Source organism: Pristiophorus japonicus, chromosome 2, assembly GCF_044704955.1.
Source record: "Pristiophorus japonicus isolate sPriJap1 chromosome 2, sPriJap1.hap1, whole genome shotgun sequence".
In the NCBI taxonomy this organism is placed as follows: domain Eukaryota; kingdom Metazoa; phylum Chordata; class Chondrichthyes; family Pristiophoridae; genus Pristiophorus; species Pristiophorus japonicus.
In genome coordinates this window covers 151,067,940-151,094,334 of record NC_091978.1, presented here as the reverse complement: position 1 = coordinate 151,094,334, position 26,395 = coordinate 151,067,940, and the positions used below count along the sequence as shown (strand labels likewise).

The 26,395-nt window shown below is 46.2% G+C and overlaps 1 protein-coding gene across 1 annotated transcript in view; it reads right to left on the bottom strand.

Moving 5' to 3' along the window:
• The window catches only part of LOC139228968 (cyclic nucleotide-binding domain-containing protein 2-like), a 326,735-nt gene that overhangs the window by 83,929 nt on the left and 216,411 nt on the right, over nt 1–26,395 (bottom strand). Inside the window, exon 17 of the mRNA XM_070860580.1 lies at nt 15,394–15,480. Within this exon, the coding sequence (XP_070716681.1) occupies nt 15,394–15,480 (87 nt within the window). The remainder of the gene's footprint in view (nt 1–15,393; nt 15,481–26,395) is intronic.

Below are 26,395 nucleotides of genomic sequence, written 5' to 3'. Positions count from 1 at the left end.
CGGATTGTCACCCAAAATATCACTAAGATTTTCAAATTAACACCGGCGAATAATTCCATAAAATAAAGAAAAAAAATGGACCTTACACCCCAATTCTCGGGAGAAAATGGAATCTTGGGCCGATTGGACGGTTCTTAAAAAAAATGGGTGGTAATTACCAAAATTTACACCAAGGCTGCGGGTTGGGCCGAGGAGAAGAAAAACACAAAAAAATATATTTAAAAAAAAACGTAAAATAAAAAATCAGAAAACATTCTCAGGACCTTTTTCACCTTAATCACTGTAAGAGAATTTAAAAATAATTCTTAAAAACCCATTAACTTATCTTTTTTTGCAGGGCTACTTAACTACCGCTCAGCACCGCCCAGCTCTGGCTGCTTCTCGTGGCCGTTTTTTTTCAACGTACCTACGGGTCACCGCTGAGTCAAAAATTGGGCGATGATGGTCTATGGACAGTGCACGCTGCGGTCCACTCCGCAGCAGTATTTCAAAACCGCCGGCGTAAATCTTTGTGGAAATTTTCATCGACCGGTTTTCACCCAAAACATAGAAACTGTGGGGCCAAGTTTCGGCCTGAATTGCTCCTGTTTTTTTGGAGCAACTGGTTTAGAATGGAGTATCTTAGAAATTTGAATTCTCGGCATTTAATTTGCTCCAGTTCTAGTCAGTTAGAACAGTTTCACTTTGGAACAGAATTTTTTTTTCAAAAGGGGGCATGTCCGGCCACTTACGCCCGTTTTCAAAGTTTCGGCAGTGAAAACTTACTCCAAACTAACTTAAAATGGAGTTAGTGAAGATTTTTGTACGTTTGAAAAAACCTTGTCTACACTTTAAAAAATGAGGCGTAGGTTACAAATTAGGTGTAGGGAATCGGGGAGTGGGGGGGGGGGGTTTAAAGGGAAGTTTACAAACATTAAACACTTCAGTTTTACAAATAAAGAGCCATCATCAATAATAAATGATAAATACATCAATAAATCAACCAATAAATCAATCAAAAAAATTAATAAAAAATTTTAAAAAATTAAAAAATCAATAAATAAAACATTTTCTACTTACTGACTGCAGCACCGGGAGTCCTCCAACATCGTGCTGGGACGGCCCCCCCAGTGTGTCTCTGTCAGTGTCTCTATCTCTCTGTCTGTCTGTGTGTGTCTCTCACTCTCTGTCTGTCAGTGTCTGTGTTTCTGATAGCGAGAGGAGGGGGAGAAGGGGATGGGAGGGGGAGGGGAGAAGGGGGTTGGGAGGGGGAGAAGGGGGGTGGGGGGGAGAGGGGGAGAAGGGGGGTGGGGGGGTTGAGGGGGAGAAGGGGGTGGGGGGGAGAGGGGGAGGAAGGAGGTAGAGGGGGGTGGGGTGGGGGGTGGGGGGAGGAGGGGGGGTTGGGGAGGAGGGGGGGAGGAGAAGGGGTGGGGGAGGAGGAGGGGGTGTGGGGGGAGGAGGAGAGGGGGAGAGGGGGAGAAGGGAGAGAGGATGGAGGGAGGGAAGGGGAGAGGAGGGAGGGAAGGAGAGAGGAGGGAGGGAGGGAAGGAGTGAGGAGGGAGGGAGGGAAGGAGAGAGGGGGGGGAAGGGAGAGAAGGAGGCTGAACGGCCGGGCCCAAGACTTCGGGCTGGATTTACAGGTAGGTGGCGTCGGGTCTTGGGGGGGTCGCGGAGGTCCCGGGGGGGTGTGGGGGAGAGTCGCGGAGGTCCGGGGAGGGGGAGAGAGAGTCGCGGAGGTCCGGGGGGGGGGGGGGATCGGAGGTCGGGTCGCCGGGGGGGGCGGGGGTCGGGTCGCCAGGGGCAGGGGCGGGGGGAAGCAGAGGTCGAGTCGCGGAGGTCCGGGGTGGGGGGGTGGAGAGCGGGGGGTCGGGTCTGGTCGAGTCGGGTCCGGTCAGAGCCTTATCCACGCAGCCCCAGTGAGGCCATGTGCAGAGGTCCCGGCACTGTTTTCAGCGCAGGGACCTGGCTCCGCCCCCCACAGCTCATGTTGCACCGGGCCCAGCTCCAGAGGGCCTGCAGGGAGCCGGAGAATAGGTAAGTTTTTTTTAGACGCACTTTCTGGCGCGAAAAACGGGCGCCCAAGTCCGGCGCGGCCCGAAACTTGGGCCAATAGAAACATAGAAAATAGGTGCAGGAGTAGGCCATTCGGCCCTTCGAGCTTATGCCACCATTCAATATGATCATGACTGATCATGCAACTTTAGAACCCCATTCCTGCTTTCTCTTCATACCCCTTTAGCCGTAAGGGCAACATATAACTCCCTTTTGAATATATCTAACGAACTGGCCTCAACAACTATCTGTGGTAGAGAATGTCACAGGTTCACAATTCTCTGAGTGAAGAAGTTTCTCCTCATCTCAGTCCTAAATGGCTTAGCCCTTATCCATAGACTGTGACCCCTGGTTCTGGACTTCCCCAACATCGGGAACATTCTTCCTGCATCTAACCTGTCCAATCCCGTCAGAATTTTATATGTTTCTATGAGATCCCCTCTCATTCTTCTAAATTCGAGTGAATATAAGCCTAGTCGATCCAATCTTTCTTCATATGTCTGTCCTGCCATCCCGGGAATCAGACTGGCGAACATTCGCTGCACTCTCTCAATAGCAAGAAAGTCCTTCCTCAGATTAGGAGACCTAAACTATACACAATATTCAAGGTGTGGTCTCACCATGGCCCTGCACAACCGCAGTAAGACCTCCCTGCTCCTATACTCAAATCTTCTCACTATGAAGGCCAACATGCCATTTGCCTTCTTCACCGCCTGCTGTATCTGCACGCCAACTTTCAATGACTGATGTACCATGACACCCGGGTCTCGTTGCACCTCCCCTTTTACTAATCTGTCACCATTCAGATAATATTCTGCCTTCGTGTTTTTGCCATCAAAGTGGATAACCTCACATTTATCCACATTATACTGCAACTGCCATGCATTTGCCCACTCACCTAACCTGTCCAAGTCACCCTGCAGCCTCTTAGCATCCTCCACACAGCTCACACTGCCACCAAGTTTAGTGTCATCTGCAAACTTGGAGATATTACACTCAATTCCTTCGTCGAAATCATTAATGTATATTGTAAATAGCTGGAGTCCCAGCACTGAGCCGTGCGGCACCCCACTAGTCACTGCCTGCCATTCTGAAAAGGACAGGTTTATTCCTACCCTCTCCTTCCTGTCTGCCAACAGTTCTCTATCCATGTCAATAGAAACATAGAAACATAGAAAATAGGTGCAGGAGTAGGCCATTCAGCCCTTCGAGCCTGCACCACATTACCCCCAATACCATGTGCTTTAATTTTGCACACTAATGTCTTGTGTGGGACCTTGTCAAAAGCCTTTTGAAAGTCCAAATACACCACATCCACTGGTGCTCCCTTGTCCACTCTACTAGTTACATCCTCAAAAAATTCTAGAAGATTTGTGAAGCATGATTTCCCCTTCATAAATCCATGCTGACTTGGACCGGCCCTGTCACTGCTTTCCAAATGCGCTGCTATTTCATCCTTAATAATTGATTCCAATATTTTCCCCAACTACTGATGTCAGGTTAACCAGTCTATAATTACCCGCTTTCTCTCTCCCTCCATTTTTGAAAAGTGGGGTTACATTAGCTACCCTCCAATCCATACAAATTGATCCAGAGTCTATAGAATGTTGGAAAATGACCACTAATGAATCCACTATTTCTAGGGCCACTTCCTTAAGTACGCTGGGATGCAGACTATCAGGCCCTGGAGATTTATCGGCCTTCAATCCCATCAATTTCCCTAACACAATTCCCTGACTAATAAGGATTTCCTTCAGCTCCTCCTTCTCGCTAGACCCTCCGTCCCCTCGTATTTCCGGACGGTTATTTGTGTCTTTCTTAGTGAAGACAAAACCAAAGTATTTGTTCAATTGGACTGCCATTTCTTTGTTGCCCATTATAAATTCACCTGATTCTGACTGCAAGGGACCTACATTTGTCTTCACTAATCTTTTTCTCTTCTCATATCTATAGAAGCTTTTGCAGTCAGTTTTTATGTTCCCTGCAAGCTTACTCTCATACTCTATTTTCCCCCTCCTAATTAAACCCTTAGTCCTCCTTTGCTGAATTCTAAATTTCTCCCAGTCCTCAGGTTTGCTGCTTTTTCTGTCCAATTTATATGCCTCTTCCTTGGATTTAACACTATCCCTAATTTCCCTTGTTAGCTACGGTTGAGCCACCTTCCCCGATTTATTTTTATGTCAGACAGGGATGTACAATTGTTGAAGTTCATCCATGTGATCTTTAAATGTCTGCCATTGCCTATCCACTGTCAACCCTTTAAGTATCATTCGCCAGTCTATCCTAGCCAATTTATGTCTCATACCATTGCAGTTACCTTTCTTTAAGTTCAGGACCCTAGTCTCTGAATTAACTGTGTCACTCTCCAGCTTAATGAAGAATTCGACCATATTATGGTCACTCTTCCCCAAGGGGCCTCGCACAACAAGATTGCTAATTAATCCTCTCTCATTACACAACACCCAGTCTAGGATGGCCAGCTCTCTAGTTGATTCCTCGACATATTGGTCTCGGAAACCATCCCTTATACACTCCAGAAAATTCTCCTCCACCATATTGCTACCAGTTTGGTACGCCCAATCAATATGTAGATTAGTTACCCATGGTAACTGTTGTACCTTTATTGCACGCATCCTTAATTTCCTGTTTGATGCTGTCCCCAACCTCACTACTACTGTTTGGTGATCTGTACACAACTCCCACTAGTGTTTTCTGCCCTTTGGTGTTCTGCAGCTCCACCCATACAGATTCCACGTCATCCAAGCTAATGTCCTTTCTTACTATTGCGTTAATCTCCTTTTTAACCAGCAACGCAACCCCACCTCCTTTTCCTTTCTGTCTATCCTTCCTGAATATTGAATACCCCTGAATGTTGAGTTCCCAGTCTTGGTCACCCTGGAGCCATGTCTCCATAATCCCAATTATATCGTATCCGTTAACAGCTATCTGCGCAGTTAATTCATCCACCTTATTATGAATGCTCCTCGCATTGAGACACAGCGCCTTCAGGCTTTTTTTTTAACATTCTTTGTCCTTTTAGAATTATGTTGTAATGTGGCCCTTTTTGATTGTTGCCTTTGATTTCTCTGCCCTCCACTTTTCCTTATCTCATTTCTACCTTTTGCTTCTGCCCCCATTTTACTTCCCTCTGTCTCCCTGCATAGATTCGCACTCCCCTGCCATATTAGTTTTAACCCACCCCAACAGCACTAGCAAACACTTCCCTTTGGACATTGGTTCCGGTCCTGCCCAGGTGCAGACCGTCCGGTTTGTACTGGTCCCACCTCCCTACAGAACCGATTCCAATGTCCCAGGAATTTGAATCCCTCCCTCTTGCACTATTCCTCAAGCCACGTATTCATCTTAACTATCCTGCTATTTCTACTCTGACTAGCACATGGCACTGGTAGCACTCCTGAGATTACTACCTTTGAGGTCCTACTTTTTAATTTAACTCCTAGCTCCCTAAATTCAGCTTATCCCATTTTTTACCTATATCATTGGTACCTATATGCACCACGACAACTGGCTGTTCACCCTCCCCCTCCAGAATGCCCTGCAGCCACTCCGCGACATCCTTAACCCTTGCACCAGGGAGGCAACATACCAATCTGGAGTCTCGATTGCAGCTGCAGAAACGCCTATCTATTCCCCTGACAATAGAATCCCCTACCGCTATAGCTCTCCCACTCTTTTTCCTGCTCTCCTGTACAGCAGAGTCACCCATGGTGCCATGAACTTGGCTGCTGCTGCCTTCGCCTGATGAGCCATCTCCCCAAACAGTACCCAAAACGGTATATCTGTTTTGGAAGGAGATGACCGCAGGAGACCCTGCAGTACCTTCCTACTCCTGCTCTGCCTGATGGTCACCCATTCCCTATCTGCCTTTGTAACCTTTACCTGCGGTGTGACCAACTCACTAAACGTGCTATTCATGACATCCTCAACATCGCGGATGCTCCAGAGTGGATCCATATGCAGCTCCAGTGCCGCAATGCGGTTTGTCAGGAGCTGCAGCTGGACACACTTCCTGCGCACATAGTAGTCAGGGACACTGGAAGCATCCCTGATTTCCCACATAGTACAGGAGGAGCATGACATGGGACTGGGTTCTCCTGCCATGACTTAACTCTTAAATTAACTTAATTTGGCAACAATGCCAAAGGTTACCTACTGATAAAAAAGAAAACAACCAATACCGCCGAGAAACCAGGCAGCAATACAGTGGAAATTCTAGCCCAATGAATCTATCTTATGTATCTAATATACAGGAATCCTTTAATAAACTTGCAGAATGGGCATGCAATTGGCAAATTAACTTCCATATGGATAAGTGTGAGATGGTACATTTTGGTAGGAAGAATAAGGAGGCTACATATTCCTTGGAAAATAAGAGTTTAAATGGGGTAGGTCTGGAGTACAGATACACAAATCATTAAAAATAGCGACACAAGTTAATAAGGCCATAAAAAAGCAAACCCAAGCACTGGGGTTCATTTCTTGGGTTAGGCTACACTTGGAGTACTGTGAACAATTCTGGTCTCTATATTATAAAAAGTATATAGAGGCACTGGAGAAGGTGCAAAAACGATTTATGAAAATAGTACCAGAACTGAGGTTATACCTATCAGAAAAGATTGAACAGGCTGGGGCTCTTTTCTCTAGAATAGAGAAAGACAAAGGGCTGACCTGATGGAGGATTTTTAAGTTTATGGAATGGTTTGATAGAGTAGACATAGAGAAGATGTTTCCACTTGCAAGGCAAACCAGAAATAGGGACCATAAATATAAGATAGTCACTAATAAATCTAATTGGTAATTCATGAGAAACTTCTTTACCCAGAGAGAGGTTAGAATGTGGAACTCGCTACCACAGGGAGTGGTTGAGGTGAATAGCATTTAAGGGGAAGCTAGATAAAGACATGAGGGAGAAAGGAATATAAGGATGTATTGATGGGGTTAGATGAAGAGGGGTGGGTGGAGGCTCCTGTGGAGCATAAACATTAGCATGGACCTGTTGGGCCAAATGGCCTGTTTCTGTGTTGTAAATGTAAACAAGCTCCTGCCAACTGCACCATTCGTAAGGATATCTCACATCTACCGATGTGATGCTTTAAATTGAAAACATTTTGTGTGAATAATGTATGTATTTATTTAAGCAATATGTATTTAAATAATCCAATACGAAGTTGGATTTGAATATAAACTCATGTTGATGCCACACTGATGAAATGGAACATTATATAATATGAGGAAGCAAAGTTAACATTTCGTGTCAGAACGCGAAACGTTAATTCTGCTTCCTCTCCACAGATGCAGCCTGACCTGCTGAGATTTCCAGCATTTTCTGTTTTTATTCCAGATTCCAGCATCCACAGTATTTTGCTTTTGTATTATATAATATGCATGACACATGAACCTGAAAGCTGAATATAAGTGTTTTGCATACAGAAAAAATAAGATCTATGAACTATGAGCATAACATTGAAAACCAATGAAGTAGTAATGATGAAAAACCTAATGAATTGTTGATTTGACAAAGAGAACATATTACCTACTGTGTGGATGACTTAATGAAAATTAATGAAACTAAATCCCTTTCCAGTACTGTCAGGAAATACTTCCTCACAAAAAGGGCAGTGGAAATCTGAAACTCTCTCCAGAAATCTGATTAGTGAAGTGAAAATGTAAAAACTGATATTGATAGATTTTTGTTAGGCAAGGGTATTAAGGGTTATGGAACCAATGTTGGTAAATGGAGTTAAAATGCACATCAGCAATGATGTAATTGAATGGCAGAACAGGCTCGAAGGGCTAAATGGCCTACTCTTGTTCCTATGTTCCATCATCATCATCATAGGCGGTCCCTCGAATGAGGATGACTTGTTTCCACATGAGTTCACAGATGTTTCAATGAAGGACCCATTGTTCCAGTCCTGAACTCCAATTCAGGGGGTGGAAGATGCCTGTGCGTGGATTTTTTTAATGTGTGGTAACTGTTGCACATCAGTCACCACATGGGCTTGACAGAGCTAGGCCTTTATCCAGTGGCAAGGGTTAACCAGGATGACTGGAGACCTGCTCTGCTGCATGGACCTAGTGCACACACATATCGCAGTGTGGGCTGGCCTATGTTCCATTGCTATATCAAAAGCACAAGTATGAATGATTTTCAGAGGTGATATGACTTTGCAATAGCTCAGTGACTCAAATAAACTTAACAAAAATATAAGCAATCTCATAATTTCCTCAATAAGATAATTAACTGATTTGAAATAGTAGCATTGACTGGAATTCAAAATGAACTGTGGCAATGAACTTTGCGCTACATTATTAGCACTGCAAGATTATTTTGGAGTTACAAGCCGGCATAAAGGGTACCGCAGTACCAGTTTTAGAGCCTCTATCATTTTTGTAATTTTTGTTTATTCCTCATAATCCAAAAGTCATTTTATGCACTAATTATTTTTTGTATACAATCCAGCACTGTAAGTAATATATTAAAGTTGCAATTTAATGCTAAATAAAATTGAATTATCCAATAATTTGAAATAAGCCACTTTGAATTAAGAGAAGTAATATATAAACTGAAAGGGCTGGATTTTCGGCTAATTTGTGCCTCATTTAGCGCCCCAGTGTGGCGTTAAATGCTGTTTCTGGGCGTGATATGGGGCGTCCAGGATTTAGCGCCCGGCTGGAAGTTTCGGCTATGGTTTTGCGCCAGCGCAAAAAGTTACTGCCCCGCCCTCTGTTTTCAGCATGATTATGACATCAATCATTGTGCAAGGCTGTGCTAGCACCCCGGATGGAACTTTCGGCCCTAATGCCTCATTTAAAGACCGCCCCAGGAAACGCCTGAAAAAAACAGGTAGACCCAGGGTGGAGCAGGCATCATTGGCGGCATATTTAAAGGGAGGCTGGAGGATCTTATATCGCAGTTGTCAGTGTTGGCTACGGTTGCGTGAGGCTTTGAATTGCAAATGGCACTTTTATGTGCCATGATACTTTGCTTACAAGGTCAGTGAGAGATTTTAATGGGGGCAATACTAGTTCATCAGCGTATCATGCTGTTGCTATTGGCAGGCGGCTTTAAGCTGGAAGAAGGGTTCTTGGCCATGTTGGGCCATGGATTTGAAGAGGTTGCAGATATTTGGGGAGGAGGCCTTACACCCCCACGGGATTACAGAGAACATCGCTCATATCTCCACATTTCATAGGCGCAGTGCGTTAGAAGGCTGCGCTTCAGAAAATAAGTGCTTACAAAGAAATGCCAGTTCCAAAGGCAGACCTAAAGCCTATCAGTGCCAACAGGACTGCGCTGCCCGTTGAGGTGATGGTCACTGTGGTGATGGCCTTCTATGCTTCTGATTCCTTCCAAGAAGCAACAGGGGACATATGCAGCATCTCGCAGCGTGCTGCACATTGCTGCATTCGTCAGGTTACAAGGGCACTGTACGCCCGCAGAATAACTTCATAAAGTTCCCAATGAGGAAGGACAGACAGAATGAGAGGGCTCTAGGTTTTGGATGATTTGCAGGCTTCCCCTAGGTTCAAGGTGCCATTGATTACACAATGCAGTGGTCTTCAGAAACCAAAAGGGATACCACTCCCTAAATGTGCAGCTGGTCTGCGACCACACGCAGTGCATCCTCACAGTGAATGTCCGCAATCCAGGGAGCACACATGATAATTTCATCTTGCGTGAGAGCAGTGTCACAAATGTTTCAGCGACAAAGACAAGGCCAGAGCTGGCTGATCGGGGACAAAGAATAAGAACTGGCCACCTGGCTCATGACCCCCCTCCGGAGCCCTGCCACAGAAGCTGAGCAGCGCTATAATGACAGCCATACAGCCACCCGCAGCATCATCAAACAGACAAGTGGCGTGCTCAAACAGCAGTTTCAATGCCTGGACCGCTTGGAGACAGCCTTCAATACTCCCCACAACAGGTCTCCGAATTCTTTGTCATGTACTGCATGCTACACAACTTAGCCATCATGAGGGGACAGGCATTGCCAGTGGGGATTGCAGGACCACCTCAAGAGGAAGAGGAGGACGAGGAAGAGGAGCCCGGCAAGGAACCCATTGCGCATCCGCCACAACCACAGGGGAGGCAGCATGGAGATGTGGCTGCAGCTCGTCATTGACTGGATTGCTTGAATGGGGAAGGTGGGGTTGCAGCGTTGACTCGCTACTCTATGCCACCATGCTGGGTTTTCTACAATTAATTCTGCAATGAGACACAAAACACCAATGGCGATGGTCAAACAAATATTTTTAGAGAAATGCAAAATGTACAATGTTCCCCCCCCCACAAAAAAAACGATACAATGTTTAAAGACAATGTAAATGATCACAAAACTGCTTCCTGCAGTGAAGAAAATGTCAATGAACACTAAACTACTTCCTGCAGCAAGACAATTGAAGAGAAGTCAATTGTTATCACTATGTACAATGTTTACAATGCTACATACATCCCTGGCAAAGATGTTATGCCAGTCCTTAATGGCTCTTTTCCAGACTTCCCACCCTCCCCTTCCCTTCAACACTGCCACCCTCCCCCATGCTGCCAGGCTGCCAGAGGACTGCTGTGATGGGGGGAAGACAATGCAGATGGCTTCTGAGGACGCCCTGGATGAGCTCTTGGCCTGGAAGGCCCGGCTCTGGACTGGTGCTCATCATCATCGGTGGGACCAGTCACTGATGGGAGCCGGAATGCTGTCATCCTGAGGAAGAACAGCACCTGCCATTTCCTGGGCGCCACTAACTCTCCGACAGGGCTGGGCCTCAGCATCCGGAGCATGATCTGTCTCCACAACTTGCTGGCCTGCTTTAGCAATGTCCCTTCACTGTGGACAGTGGGAAATGCAGAGAGTACGATAGCAGACATCGACTGCATCACTTGCCCAAGCTGACGCATAGCTTGTGCCTGCAGCGTGATCAAGGGCACGCGCCACACATTCTGGAACTCCACTGTCACTGCTCGAGGCCACCAGCCTCTGTGTGTGGGCAATGATGGCCTCGCTGGACTCCCAAGTCACACTGACAACCTGTGACGCTGCCTCCGCAACAGTCGCAGTAAGCTTGTTGATGCTCTCTGGGATCCATCCCAATGCATCCATCAACTCACGGTGCAGAACTGTGTTTTCCCTGGACATTTCCACCAGGTCCAGGTCCATGTCTGCCTGTTGTTGAGCAGACCAACTTTGCCTCCGGAGAGCAGGCCTGCGAGATTCCCCTCTTGCACCGCATTGCTGTAGGCGACTGGGGCCAGGAACCTCCGACTCCTCAAACCCCGGGAAATCGGCGTCATCCTCAGATGTACTCATTCCAGACAGGGAAACTGGTGGGCTGTGAATTTCAGTCATAGCAGTCTCTTCCACTCCCTCATCATCTTCCCCCATGGCCTGAAGTGGAGGGCTCCTTCGAAGGCTGCTGCACTTCTGGTTGGTCATCTGCAAGTAGAAAACAACAGACGTGTGGTTAGCAGCAGGGGAGGGGCAGGGTGACATGAGGTTTGTGGCATTGTACATGTTCATTTGAAGGCCCACCACCACTTCATTATATGTCTCAATGCATTCTCTTCAGTTGTGCTAACCATTTACATACCCTCACACCTGAAGAGGGCTCAACATCCGATCCGAACTGGTGATCCTATGAGGGCTGACACCCGTTCCTCCACATCCGTGAACGGGATTGGTTGAGGCGGCCGCCCGCCTGTGCGCAGCTGCTCCCTCCTGTTGTGGAAGTGCTTCAACTGCAAAGTTAAAAATAGAAAGGGTTCAGAAAGGGTTTATCTGCTGTTGTGACACGTATGTCTACCATAGCACAATAGGTGAGATTATGTGAATGTTGCAGTGGCTTCCGTTTAACCTGTTTGAATGTTGCATGTGCTTCATGAGGAATTGTTACAAGGTTAGAGGGATGTAACATAGGGGCTGTAGGTGATCTTTCTGAAGGGCATAGCAGCAGCTAGAGTGTATTATGCAGAAGGATGTAAATGATTGAGTTGATATGCGTCGATGATTCGATGGCAATGGGTGCAGAAGTAAGCCTTCATCTTTCTTATGAATTGTGAAAGCCACCCCACAGAGTGTTGTGAGGGACCATATGCATCAAAAACTTCACATAGTGTATGAGATTCATGTTAGAAGTCATGGAGGCATACACAAATGCAAATGGTACTCACCCTGAGAGCCTGGTAAGGTCGTTGAACTTATTACTACACTGTTTCCCAGTTCTGGGCACAGTATCTGCATCAGACGCCTCCTGTGCGATTTCCCTCCATAATCTTTTAAAGATAGGTGGGAGTGGTCTGGCTCCCCCTGCAAGATGGAATGAGGGCCACTTCCTCTCCACCGCACTCAACAAGGCCTCATTCACATCAGCGCAGAAGCGCCTGACACGCTGCCTTCCCTCCTGTTCCTCATCTCTGCAGAAGTTGGTGAGGTGGGGAGTGTCCATATAAGAAACTTGTGTTAACGTGCGATGCGTCGTCCTATGGTGTCGGGTGTGTGTTGCAGCATGTCAATGCCAAGGGTCAGTTACAGCCGGTAGCTTATGCCTCCAGAAGTCTGTCCCAGGCAGAAAGGGGCTACGGGATGGTCAAAAAGGAGGCGCTTGCATATGTATATGCGGTAAAGAAAATGCACCAGTACCTGTTTGGCAGGAAATTTGAGCTGGAGACAGATCACAAACCCCTAACGTTCCTTTTTGGCCGACAACAAGGCCATAAATGCAAATGTATCGGCCCGCATACAGAAGTGGGCACTCACGTTAGCCGCCTATGACTATACAATTCGGCACAGACCAGGCACCGAAAACTGAGCCGATGCACTCAGCAGGCTCCCACAAGCCACCACTGAGGGGGCTACCGAGCATGCTGCTGAGATGGTCATGGCTGTTGAAGCTTTCGGAAGCGAAGGCTCACCCGTGACAGCCCGTCAGATCAAAGTCTGGACAAATAGAGACCCGCTATTGTCTTTAGTCAAGAAATGTGTCCAGAATGGGGACTGGGCAGCCATGTATGGGGCATGTCCTGAGGAATTTAAACCATTTCACAGGCGCAGGGATGAACTCTCGATTCAGGCCGATTGCCTACTGTGGGGAAACCGCGTAGTCATGCCCCAGATGGGGAGAGAGGTGTTCATCAGAGAACTCCACAATGAGCACCCGGGCATTGTCATGATGAAGGCAATTGCCAAGTCACACATTTTGTGGCCAGGGATAGATGCAGATCTGGAACTTTGTGTTCACAATGCCCCCAGGGAAGCCCCCCTTAGCCCCTGGTCCTGGCCCGCCAAGCCTTGGTCACGCATCCATGTGGACTACGCAGGTCCTTTCATGGGAAAAATGTTTTTGTTTGGAGTAGACGCCTACTCCAAATGGATCGAGTGTGACATTTTAAATTCAAGCACATCCTCTGCCACGGTAGAAAGTCTACAGGCAATGTTCGCTGCCCACGGTCTACCGGATATCTTGGTCAGTGACAATGGCCCGTGCTTCATAAGCACTGAATTCCAGGACTTCATGGCAGGCAATGGAATTAACCATGTCAGAATGGCACCGTTCAAGCCGGCCTCAAACGGCCAGGCAGAACGAGCAGTGCAGATAATCAAACAGGGGATGCTCAGAATCCAAGGGGGTTCCCTACAAAGCCACTTATCACGCTTCCTGTTGGCCTACAGATCCCGACCACACTCGCTCACAGGGGTTCCACCCGCAGAGTTGCTAATGAAAAGGATGCTCAAAACCAGGTTATCCCTTATATACACCACCATGAAAGAAATTGTCGAGAGCAGCCGCCAGTCACAATGTGACTACCATGACAGGAATGGGAGGGCGCGATGTATTGATGTAAATGACCCTGTCTTTGTCCTCAACTACGCTGCAGGACCCAAATGGCTCGCATGCACCGTGATTGCAAAAGAGGGGAATAGGATTCTGGTAGTTAAACTTACGAATGGACAAATCTGCCGCAAACACGTGGATCAAACAAAAAGGAGGTTCAGCAACCCCATAGAAGAAGCAGAGGAAGAACACGATATAGAGTTCACTCCACCACAGCTGACCGAACACCGGAACCAAAGGGAGGAGAGCCCAGTCACTGTGGGCAGTCCAGACAGGCCTGAGGCACTGCAAACAGCAGACACTCAGGCCAGCGCCCAACAACCGGAGCCCCAACTCAGGCGTTCTACAAGAGAGCGTAAACCACCAGAGAGACTCAACCTGTGATCCCAATAAGACTTTAGGGGGAGAGGTGATGTCATGTATTCAACCAGCATTGTAACCCATGTATAAACTGACAAATTGTCCACTGTGTGAACAATGACCACTAGGTGGTGAACTTTTGGGAGACACTCCTAACCTGGACCTTCAGGTATAAAAGGGGAAGCCCCACCCACCTTCATCACTTGAGTGCTATGAAATAAAGGACAGGTCACAGACTGACCTTCTCTCAAGCATGGGCCTCATGTGTATTTATACTGTATAGTAAAGACGTATCAGGGAGGGTTATATGCAAATGCGTGCAGGAAGCTGCCACGCCCTGCAATGGCGTCTGTGACTGGAAAAAAAAATCACTGCACATGCGCAAAATGGCAAAAGCTTTGGCTCGGGCGCACAAAGTCAGTTGTGCAATGCCTGACTTAACGCCAACACTCGCCCCACTGACTTTTTCACCGAAACTTGCAGTCGATGGCACAAATTATTTTCAGGCGCTAACTTTAATGCCCCATCGCGATTAACATCCCGAAATCCAAAAAGCCCAACATTCAGCCCAAACAATCCTATTGTAAGCAAAAGCTCTGTGTTTGCAAATTATATCAAAGTAGTGCAAACAATGAGAGATTCAAAAGGATTTGGATTTTCATTTTAGATAACTGGATGAATATGTCACAAATGAAGCTGAATATAGATAAGTGAAAATAATTACAAGATCAACCAGGAAATCTTGGAATCAGCAGGGATCTGGCACAACACAGTCCCTACTGCTTTTGGGTAGCTTACATTGGACTGCTGCTAGAGTTAAACCGAGTCTTTGGCAGAACCTCTGAGGAAATTCTCGGGAAAGTATTCTGACAACACCAAGGTGTTTCAGGGCAGTGGAGAGGTAGAGGTGGGTGTCGGCAGCATACTGGTCCCATGCCTACACATAATGTCACCAAAGGACAACACGTAAATGCGGAAGAGGGTGAGGCCAAGGAGGGATCCTTGGGCCACACCAGAGGTGACCTTGTGGGGAAGGAGGAGAAGCTGAATAAATTATTTCCTTAATATATAACCATTTATGGACATTGATAGGCAGATAGACAATACAAGCTGAAAAGCCAGCCCTTCCAAGCCCATGTAATTAAAACTTACAAAAATGTCTCCTTGTTCCAAGCTCCCTATCTTCACAAATGTAGATCGAGGATACTCTGGTGGTCTCACCGTTGGCATAGACGGATCCTTTGGAAGAAAAACAGATCATGTTTTTTATATTATTTTAGTATAATGTATGTAGGGTTTGCTGTTTCTTAGTAACAATGTGCAAAATAAAACCAAAAGACTGTATTCATCTGAATTTTGGTTTAATTATTGCAAGTTCATATTTTTTACACTATTCGAAGAAGAGCAGGAAAGTTCTCCCTGTGCTTTGGCCAACATTTATCCCTCAACCCACATCACTAAAACAAATGATTTGGTCATTTATCTCATTGCTGTTTGTGGGAACTTGCTGTGCATAAATGACTGTGCAGCTCCCGACAACAGTGACTACACTTCAAAAAGTACTTCATTGGCTATGAAGCATTTTGGGACGTCCTGAGTTCACGAAAGTTGCTATTTAAATGCGAGTTGGTTCTTTCTTGCTTTTTTGTCAATCTCAATACCAGTGAATAACTTCCTTAAAAAATACAATGAAATTAGCTTTTACTTAGCAGAAAGTATTTGCAAAGGCAACAACTATAAAAACGATTGTCTAATAGCAGAGAGCATCAGGAGCATCATTGCATCGCAACAGCATCCAGAACAGTATATGAGCAAATGCTATCCCATTTAAAACATCATCCACACCTGAATCCTGCAGAAAGGGAGAGGTTCTCAGTATTAAATGCAAATAGGAACTAGATACCCATTGGAGTGCGACTGTAAGGAGAACCAATAATTTGCAACAATTATGATGCCAATTAATCGCTTACTCAGCTTTTTATATCATAGCAGTGAGTTCACAAAACTCACTAAGAGCATAAAGACCCTAGTATAGCCAGGCTGGTCTATTCCAATAATTTTATTACAACCTTCTTTTCTATAATGGAAATGGAGTATGCAATCTTAGCAAGAATTGGGGGGGGGTGATGAAATTGCCCTTTTTATAGCCCCATTAATGCCTCCAGGTGCCGCTAACAGAGCGGAGGAGACTTTTCACCCAGGGAGGGGGGTGCTACCGCCTCCTGGGAAATTGCCCAGGAGTTTGTGGAGGTGCTACCATGGCAGTGCCGCGCCCCACGGTTAGCACCCAAGACCACCGCACAACCGGTGATGACATCATCGGCGTGCGTGGCGACCCCTCAGCGCCCCACGCCGACCCCTTAATGCCCCACGGGGCAAATTGCACCATGGGCCGCGAGGCTAACATGAGCAGCTGTCAACGCTAGCTTCGCAGGTCACGAAGCTGACCACCATCCGCTCTTGGGGCGCTCCTTAAATGGGAGAGCGCAAGCGCCCCGGACCACCACCTTTTTTTGATTGCCGACTCTTGGGTCAGCTGTAATATGGCGCAGGGCTGCAGGCGCGGTCGCATGCTGCCCAGGTATCCTAGTGGAGGTCATCAGAGGCCTTGCAAAGTGCGCAGCGGCCCTCCCCTTTAAGTGAAGGGAAGGGGCATTGAAGCTCGTCAGCGCTATGTGGAGCATCCCTGTAGTGCTCCCCTCACTGCCCCAGTAGCATCCTGGTAACCGCCCCCAAAGGAAGTGGAGTGCGTGAGATTGTGCTCCGCTTCCTTTGAGGGGCAGTAAACCAAATTCAGTGGCAGGGGCGGGACTTCTGTGCCAGGCGCAGAAAATCCTGGCCCCAGATAGTTACCACCCCCAATCAGGGCGCAAAGCAATATCGTCTCCTTGATATTTTATAGATTGTCAGTTTAAATCCTTATTTACCTGTTTTCCTGATCCACCGGAGTCCCACAACCATTCTGGACTTGAAAGATTGACATGATTACATCCATGATGCAGCCAGGTCAACTTTTGGCATAAGTTACTGTTCTAACTAAAATGCTCATCAGTAGCCCTTGGTGTGAAATTGCGCCTTGATGAGAGTGCTCGTTAGTGGTGTTTATGCGTGATAATGTTCCATGACCACTGATGTCCCCTGGTATCTCTCATAATCCTCTCCCGATCCCAGAGGCATTGATGGCAATTGTAGCATTCCTACTGCCACCCAGGCTGAAATCAGCTAGCTCAGTACTGACCAGGAATTGAATGTGGGACCATCCTTGTTTCTACACTTAGTTACACTCTGTTTTCACCAACTGAGCCAATGAAGGAGTCTTATTGATAAGTTCTACCTCCTGCTGTACAAATCTTTGCTGTGGATCTCTTGTGTAACGATAACTCTGTCTGTTACCATATTGTAAATTAATTAGGTCAAGGGGTAATTTCCAGATAATTAAGCTGTTTAAACTAATTATTGAAAACGAGCTTTGATTTACTGACTTCATTTACCACCAGCTGCAGATTGTCAGTGAGAATATGATTGGTGGGTAAATATGCATGATGAACACATAGGGGAGACAGTTCATCTGTGCAGTGCATGTAGCAAAATCGTAAATGCATTAAAAAAGCACAGATTTACGATTCAGGCTCACACTAATATATATATAGCAAACCTTCATCCATAATTAACAAAATACCTTTTATGGCCACGGGCATTTCAGCCAAAGTCTTTGTGTTACGAGCGACATGGTACAATATCATGTTAGTCTGAGTTACGTAAAAGAACTGCTGGATTTAATCGGAAGTAAAGGGTCTGGTGAGTTTTAACTGGCATCTCAAAATCAGATTTAAGCAGATGTTGGCTTCCCTCCAATTACCAGTAAAAACAGCATACAATATTTTAATCCACTGATTAGATAAGGACCTGTGAACCAAGCACCTATTGTTCTGCACATCTCTATTTGAATATTAAATATTTTGTGAGATGGGCCGAGTAATAACTGTGAGCTATCTTCGCATTCAAGCACTTAACTATTCTCGTATGACATTTTTCTGTTCCCTATTTCAACAGAGGTACTTATAGAGTTTACTGCATCCTTTATAGGAGTAATATAAATGCATTAAATGTTCATATGGTCCTGGGCAGGACCGGAACCAACGTCCTAGGGGGAATGTTTGCAAGTGCTGTTGGGGAGGGGTTAAACCAATATGGCAGAGAGACAGAGGGAAGTAGAATTGGGGCAGAACCAAAAGATAGAAAGAAGAAAAGTAAAAGTGGATGGCAGAGAAACCCAAGGCAAAAAACAAAAAGGGCCACATTACAGCAAAATTCTAAAGGGGCAAAGTGTATTAAAAAGAAAAGCCTGAAGGCTCTGTGCCTCCATGCGAGGAGTATTCACAATAAGGTGAATGAATTAACTGCGCAGGCAGCTATTAGCGAATATGATATAATTGGCATTACGGAGCCATGGCTCCAGGTTGACCAAGGCTGAGAACTCAACATCCAAGGGTATTCAACATTCAGGAAGGATAGACAGAAAGGAAAAGGAGGTGAGGTAGCGTTGCTGGTTAAAGAGGAAATTAATGGAATAGTAAGGAAGGACATTAGCTTGGATGATGTGGAATCTGTATGGGTAGAGCTGTGGAACACCAAAGGGGAGAAAACGCTAGTGGGAGTTGTGTACAGACCACCAAACAGTAGTAGTGAGGCTAGGAACAGCATCAAACAAGAAATTAGGGATGCATACAATAAAGGTACAGCAGTTATCATGGGTGACTTTAATCTACATATAGATTGGGCTAACCAAACTGTTAGCAATACGGTGGAGGAGGATTTCCTGGAGTGTATTAGGGATGGTTTTCTAGACAAATATGTCGAGGAACCAACGAGAGGGCTAGCCATCCTAGTGATGTGTAATGAGAAAGAACTAATTAGCAATCTTGTTGTGCGAGGTCCCTTGGGGAAGAGTGACCATAACATGGTGGACTTCTTTATTAAGATGGAGAGTGACACAGTTAAATCAGAGACTAGGGTCCTGAACTCAAGGAAAGGTAACTTCGATGATATGAGACGTGAATTGGCTAGAATAGACTGGCGTATAATACTTAAAGGGTTGACGGTGGATAGGCAATAGCAAACATTTAAAGATCACATGGATTACCTACAACAATTGTACATCCCGGTCTGGAGTAAAAATAAAATGGGGAGGGTGGTTCAACTGCGGCTAACAAGGGAAATTAAGGATAGTGTTAAATCCAAGGAAGAGGCATATAAATTGGACAGAAAATGCAGCAAACCTGAGGACTGGGAGAAATTTAGAATTCAGCAGAGGAGGACAAAGGGTTTAATTAGGAGGGGGAAAATAGAATATGAGAGGAAGCTTGCTGGGTACATAAAAAATGACTGCAAAAGCTTCTATAGATATGTGAAGAGAAAAAGATTAGTAAAGACAAATGTAAGTCCCTTGCAGTCAGAATGAAGTGAATTTATAATGGGGAACAAAGAAATGGCAGACCAATTGAACAAATACTTTGGTTCTGTCTTCACGAAGGAAGACACAAATAACCTTCCGGAAATACTAGGGGACCGAGGGTCCAGTGAGAAGGAGGAACTGAAGGAAATCCTTATTAGTCAGGAAACTGTGTTAAGGAAATTGATGGGATTAAAGGCCGATAAATCCCCAGGGCCTGATAGTCTGGATCCCAGAGTACTTAAGGAAGTGGTCCTAGAAATAGTGGATGCATTGGTGAACATTTTCCAACAGTCTATCGACTCTGGATCAGTTCCTATGGACTGGATGGTAGCTAATGTAACACCACTTTTTAAGAAAGGAGGGAGAGAGCAAATGGGGAATTATAGACCGGTTAGCCTGACACCAGTAGTGGGGAAAATGTTGTAATCAATTATTAAAGATGAAATAACAGCGCATTTGGAAAGCAGTGACAGGATCGGTCCAAGTCAGCATGGATTATGAAAGGGAAATCATGCTTGACAAATCTTCTAGAATTTTTTGAGGATGTAACTAGTAGAATGGACAAGGGAGAACCAGTGGATTTGGTGTATGTGGACTTTCAAAAGGCTTTTGACAAGGTCCCACACAAGAGATTGGTGTGCAAAATTAAAGCACATGGTATTGGGGGTAATGTATTGACATGGATAGAGAACTGGTTGGCAGACAGGAAGCAGAGAGTCGGAATAAATGGCAGGCAGTGACTAGTGGGGTGCCGCAAGGTTCCATGCTGGGACCTTAGCTATTTATAATATACATCAATGATTTAGATGAAGGAATTGAGTGTAATATCTCCAAGTTTGCAGATGACACCAAGCTGGGTGGCAGTGTAAGCTGTGAGGAGGATGCTAAGAGACTGCAAGGTGACTTAGACAGGTTAGGTGAGTGGGCAAATGCATGGCAGATGAAGTATAATGTGGATAAATGTGAGGTTATCCACTTTGGTGGCAAAAACATGAAGGCAGAATATTATCTGAATGGCGGTAGATTAGGAAAAGGGGATGTGCAATGAGACCTGGGTGTCATGGTACATCAGTCATTGAAAGTTGACATGCAGGTACAGCAGGCGGTGAAGAAGGCAAATGGCATGTTGGCCTTCATAGCTAGGGGCTTTGCGTATAGGAGCAGGGAGGTCTTATTGCAGTTGCACAGGGCCTTGGTGAGGCCTCACCTGGAATATTGTATTCTGTTTTGGTTTCCTAATCTGAGGAAGGACGTTTTTGCTATTGAGGGAGTGCAGCGAAGGTTCACCAAACTGATTTCCGGGATGGCTGGACTGACATATGAGGAGAGACTGGATCGACTGGGCCTGTATTCACTGGCGTTTAGAAAGATGAGAGGGGATCTCACTGAAACATATAAAATTCAGACGGAACTGGACAGGTTAGATGCAGGAAGAATGTTACCGATGTTGGGGAAGTCCAGAACCAGGGAACGCAGTCTAAGGATAAGAGGTAAGCCATTTAGGACCGAGATGAGGAGAAACTTCTTCACTCAGAGTTGTTAACCTGTGGAATTCTCTGCCACAGAGAGTTGTTGATGCCAGTTCATTGGATATATTCAAGAGGGAGTTAGATATGGCCCTCATGGTTAAAGGGATCAATGGATATGGAGAGAAAACAGGAAAGGGGTACTGAGGGACTGATCAGCCATGATCTTATTGAATGGTGGTGCAGGCTCGAAGGGCCGAATGGCCTACTCCTGGACCTATTTTCTATGTTTCTATGTTTCTATGCTAGCAGTGATTTTTAGACTTTATCTTTGCCATACTTTATAGGCAGAGTCATTTTCTGAAAACAGCTTACAGAACCACAGTGGAGTTTAGATTTTCTGAGCTATTTGGGCTAAAAATTTAGAAAATAACGCTGTCGCCATTTTCTTGGCGATTTTCGCGGTGTTTTCTTTTAAGCGTCAGAATACCGCTATCGCTGGATGGCGCAAAATTCGGAAAATGGTGACCAGCAATAGCGGTAGCGGTAAATCTGGCCTTGCACAACTGCATTTGTGTACTGGAGCCGAATTCGCCGATCTGAAAAAAAAAACGGACCTTCTGCGCATGTGCAGTTTCTTTTTCCATGATTTTTTTCTTCCGATTTCTTTTTCCCGCAATTCTGGTCAGCTGTCAGGATGCGCCCGCACATGTGCTGTACACCCTGGTCTGGTCTCAATCTGCCATTTTTCACAGACCAGAGAACATGCAGGATGAATATAGTAGGCAGAGAGCCAAGAAATTTAGTTCCGATGCAACCAAGGCCATGATCACAGCAATTGAAAGTACATGGGGAGACTTTAATAGGAGGGGTCGAAATAAACCCCCCCCTCCCCTTCCCACCATTATAAGGCGATTTTGGACCTGTGTTGCTGAGGAGGGGCTATAAGCAATGCAGGAAAAGGTGGAATGACCATTGCAGGGTCGTGAGTGTAAGTAATATATTTATTCATGCACTCCTTGATTACCTAAATTATAAATCTGACATATGTTGCTATAGGTAGGCTTAGTGTTGCACCTTATTTGCCATGAATGATCATTACACATTATTAAGATTGCATTTTGACAACTTAAAAGATATTTCTGCACATCAATGTCTTCCTCATGAACCACATGCAACTACCAGGGCCATTAAACAGACGACTGTGTTAAATGCACATAGTATGGTACAAGTGCTTTGATGGTTATCTGTGTGAACCACAAGAGCAAAAAGGCACTCTGGTAACTGTTTCTATTGTCATTTTTGCAGGAGAAGTTGTCCCACAATTGCCGCGAGCAGTGTCGTACTGGCGGTGGTCCGCCTCAAACACACCCATTAACAGACCCGGAGGAGAGAGCGGCTGGTCTAATTGGTGCCTCCGGGAGGTCAATTATCCATGTGGGTGCTCAGCCCATTTTCAAAACTGAGAGTAAGTCTTGCAAAATCCCCAGGCTGGGTTGGGGTAATGTGATGTAGTGTCTGTGGACTAGGGTTGAGGTAATGTGATGTAGTGTCTGTGGATTAGAGTTGAGGCAATGTGATGTAGTGTCTGTGGATTAGAGTTGAGGCAATGTGATGTAGTGTCTGTGGATTAGAGTTGAGGCAATGTGATGTAGTGTCTGTGGATTAGAGTTGAGGCAATGTGATGTAGTGTCTGTGGAGTAGAGTTGGGGCAATGTGATGCAGTGTCTGTGGACTAGGGTTCGGGCAATGTGATGTAGTGTCTGTGGATTAGAGTTGGGGCAATGTGATATAGTGTCTGTGGATTAGAGTTGGGGCAATGTGATATAGTGTCTGTGGATTAGAGTTGGGACAATGTGATGTAGTGTCTGTGGATTAGAGTTGGGGCAATGTGATGTAGTGTCTGTGGATTAGAGTTGGGACAATGTGATGTAGTGTCTGTGGATTAGAGTTGGGACAATGTGATGTAGTGTCTGTGGACTCGGGTTGGGACAATGTGATGCAGTGTCTGTGGATTAGAGTTGGGGCAATGTGATGTAGTGTCTGTGGACTAGGGTTGGGACAATGTGATGCAGTGTCTGTGGATTAGAGTTCGGGCAATGTGATGTAGTGTCTGTGGACTAGGGTTCGGGTAATGTGATGCAGTGTCTGTGGGCTAGGGTTCGAGTAATGTGATGCAGTGTCTGTGGGCTAGGGTTCGGGTAATGTGATGCAGTGTCTGTGGGCTAGGGTTCGGGTAATGTGATGCAGTGTCTGTGGGCTAGGGTTCGGGTAATGTGATGCAGTGTCTGTGGGCTAGGGTTCGGGTAATGTGATGAAGTGTCTCTCGACGACATATAATGCAGTAGCAACAATCCTTCAAATAAGCCTGCACTATTTGACCTTACTCATGTCACCTTGCCCCCTCCCCTGCAGCTAACCAGTCGTCTGTTGTTTTCTATTTTGCAGATGAGGATTCTGAAGCACCACATCCTCCTATCAAAGTCTCCACCTCAGCCCATCATGTGTGGGCGGAGGAAGCAGATGAGGGTCACGCTGAGGACCCTCCACGGGAGGAACAAGATGATGAAGCTGTGGGGTGGTGGGGGTGGAGGAGGTGGAGGAGGTAGTGGGGGTGGGATGGTGTGGTGGAGGGGGTAGAGGGAGTGATGCAGTCAGCATCACTTTTAGCTGCGGCCACAAGTTCCTCAGAGGAAGCCACATTCACAGGCTTTGTCCCATCCGAGGCACCGGGTCCAAGTCGTGTGCAGCAACGTACCCCTAGGGTTGAACCCAGTGTGTCGTCTCCATCGGAGATTGAGTTGGCAAAGCCAGTCTGCTGAAAGACAGGCAGATGCACACCTGGATATGGTGGGACTGTCAAGGGAGAGCATCAAGCTCAGCCGACAGCTCCTCGAGGTCCTGGGTGGCATTTCCGGCAACACTGCGGCCCTATCTGCAGACATGAGGGAGGGCATGTCATAGATTGAAGCTGCGACGCGGGTGAACACCGAGGCTGTCAATGTCCACCAGCAACTGATGGTCTCGACTTTTTGCACCGCAGTTCCCAGTGTCAGACCACCCAGACCGACAGCACCTGTGAGTGGTAAGGCTGAGCAAGAGCCTTGCCACTCAGAAGCTGGGCCTTCCATGCCCCGAGCTTCTCCAGGGCGTCCAATGGCGTCTCCATTATCTCTGCCACAACAACAGCAGTGCTCTGCGCACCTTGCTACACACCATCTTGGTCCCAACACAGGTAAGGGCCAGAAGCGAGGAGGGGATGTTAGGTTGACGGGGGGGAAAGGTGGCCGCAGTTAAAAGACGTTCGGTGCAGGGATTGTTCTTGTTTTGTTGTTGTTTTGCTGTTGTTTCCCTGTTTTGGTTATTGTATAAAAGTTTTAAAAGTTTTACAAATTGTGGTCAAGTTAAAAATGTACTTAAGTTTAAAAATTAAAGTTGACAAAGTTTCATAAATTTACAAATGTTTCATAAATATACAAATGTTTTATAAATCATTTTGTTCACCTTAACCATTCTTGTGCAGTGTCTCATTTGCAGAATAAGAGGGGGAATAGTCAACATGGTAGGATAGAGTGGGCAGGCAACGGTGAAACATGCCTTTCATTGTTAAAGCAAAGCATGGAATTATGAGCTGCTGACGTAAGACTTTTGCAGTGGCAAAAGCTCCAAGAGGCCTCCCCTGTGGAGGTGGTGGTGGGGGTGGTGGCATGGGTTCATCGCCAGGCTCCTCGCCCTCCTCCTCCCGCCCCCCCCCGCCACCTCCTCCCCTCTCTCCTGAGGTGGTTCTGCAATCCCCAGTGGTAAATCATGTCCCCTCATGAAGGCTAAGTTGTGTAGCATGCAGCACACACCACAATCAACTCAGCGACCTGCTATGGGGAGTATTGCAGACTGCCTCCAGAGTCGTCCAGGCATCGGATGCGCTGCTTGAGCACTCCAATTTTCTTTTCAACAATGTTGCGTATGTCTCTATGACTGTCATTATAGCGATGCTCAGCTTGTATCTGAGCATTCTGGAGGGAGGTCATGAGCCAGGTGGCAAGGCCGTAATCTTTGTTCCCCAACATCCAGCTCTGGCTTTGTGGCTGATGCTCAAAAAGGTATGAGATACTGCTCTCACGCAAGATGCCCCCTGGAAACTGAGCATTTACTGCCATGATGCACTGAGTATGGTCGCAAACGATCGGTACGTTCAGCGAGTGGAATCCCTTTCGGTTTCGGTAAACCTCTGGATCCTCAAAAGGTGCTTACAGGGCAATGTGCATATAGTCTTGGAGAAGCCAACAATTCGTGCAAAACCCACAGCCCTCTCATTCTGCGCCTCCTTGGCCATTTGGAACTTTATTAAAGTCCATCCTGCATGTGTACAGTGCAGTAGTCACCTGGCGAATGCAGCTATGTGTAACGAACTGCGAGATGGAACATATGATACCCACTGATGCCTGAAACGAGACGGAGGCATAGAAGGCAAGTGCTGTAGTCACCTTCACCTCAACAGGCAATGCAGTCCTGATGCTGCTGGTAGGCTGTAGGTCTGCCTTTATGAGCTGGCATATCTCTGTGACCACCTCTTTTTGGAAATGCAGCCTTTGAACGCACTGTGCCTCAGACAGCGGCAGGTATGAGCTCTGTTCCCTGTAAACTCGTGGGGGGTAAGGCCTCCTCCCCATACATCTGCGAGCTCTTTGATTATGCTCAAAATGCTCTTGAATAAGCCTTCTTCCAGCTCAATGTTGCAACGAAAAAGCAGCCAGCAGTAACGGCAGAGATATCATAGCCCCATTCTTTTAAATGTCCTTAAATAGTCTTAAAACGAACTATAAACTCACAAAAACCTCAATGTATAAAATGCAGCCTTCCCTCCAAATCCTTTTATGCACTTAACTTCTGCTCCATTTTTCAAAATGGCGTCGTTAGCGCCAGGTGTGCCTTGGGTCTGACCTGGTAAGACTTGATTTTTTTCACGCGTGTTTTTGGGCAGGCGGTAAAAATGGCGATATTGGCAAATTTTCCACGCGCGACCAAAGCGGAGCGTTGCACGCCGATTGACGTCATAAAAATGGTAAAAAAAAATGTGCGCGAATAATTTTTATCACCGGCGCAAAACCGCTGCCGAATTTTCTGCTCGAATGCTAAATTCTGTGCATCACATTTAGCGCCAAAAAAAAATTACTTTTTCCTCTCCGCCATGGCGCTAAACGGGCGCAAACCTGCAAATTTCTAGCTCATTGAG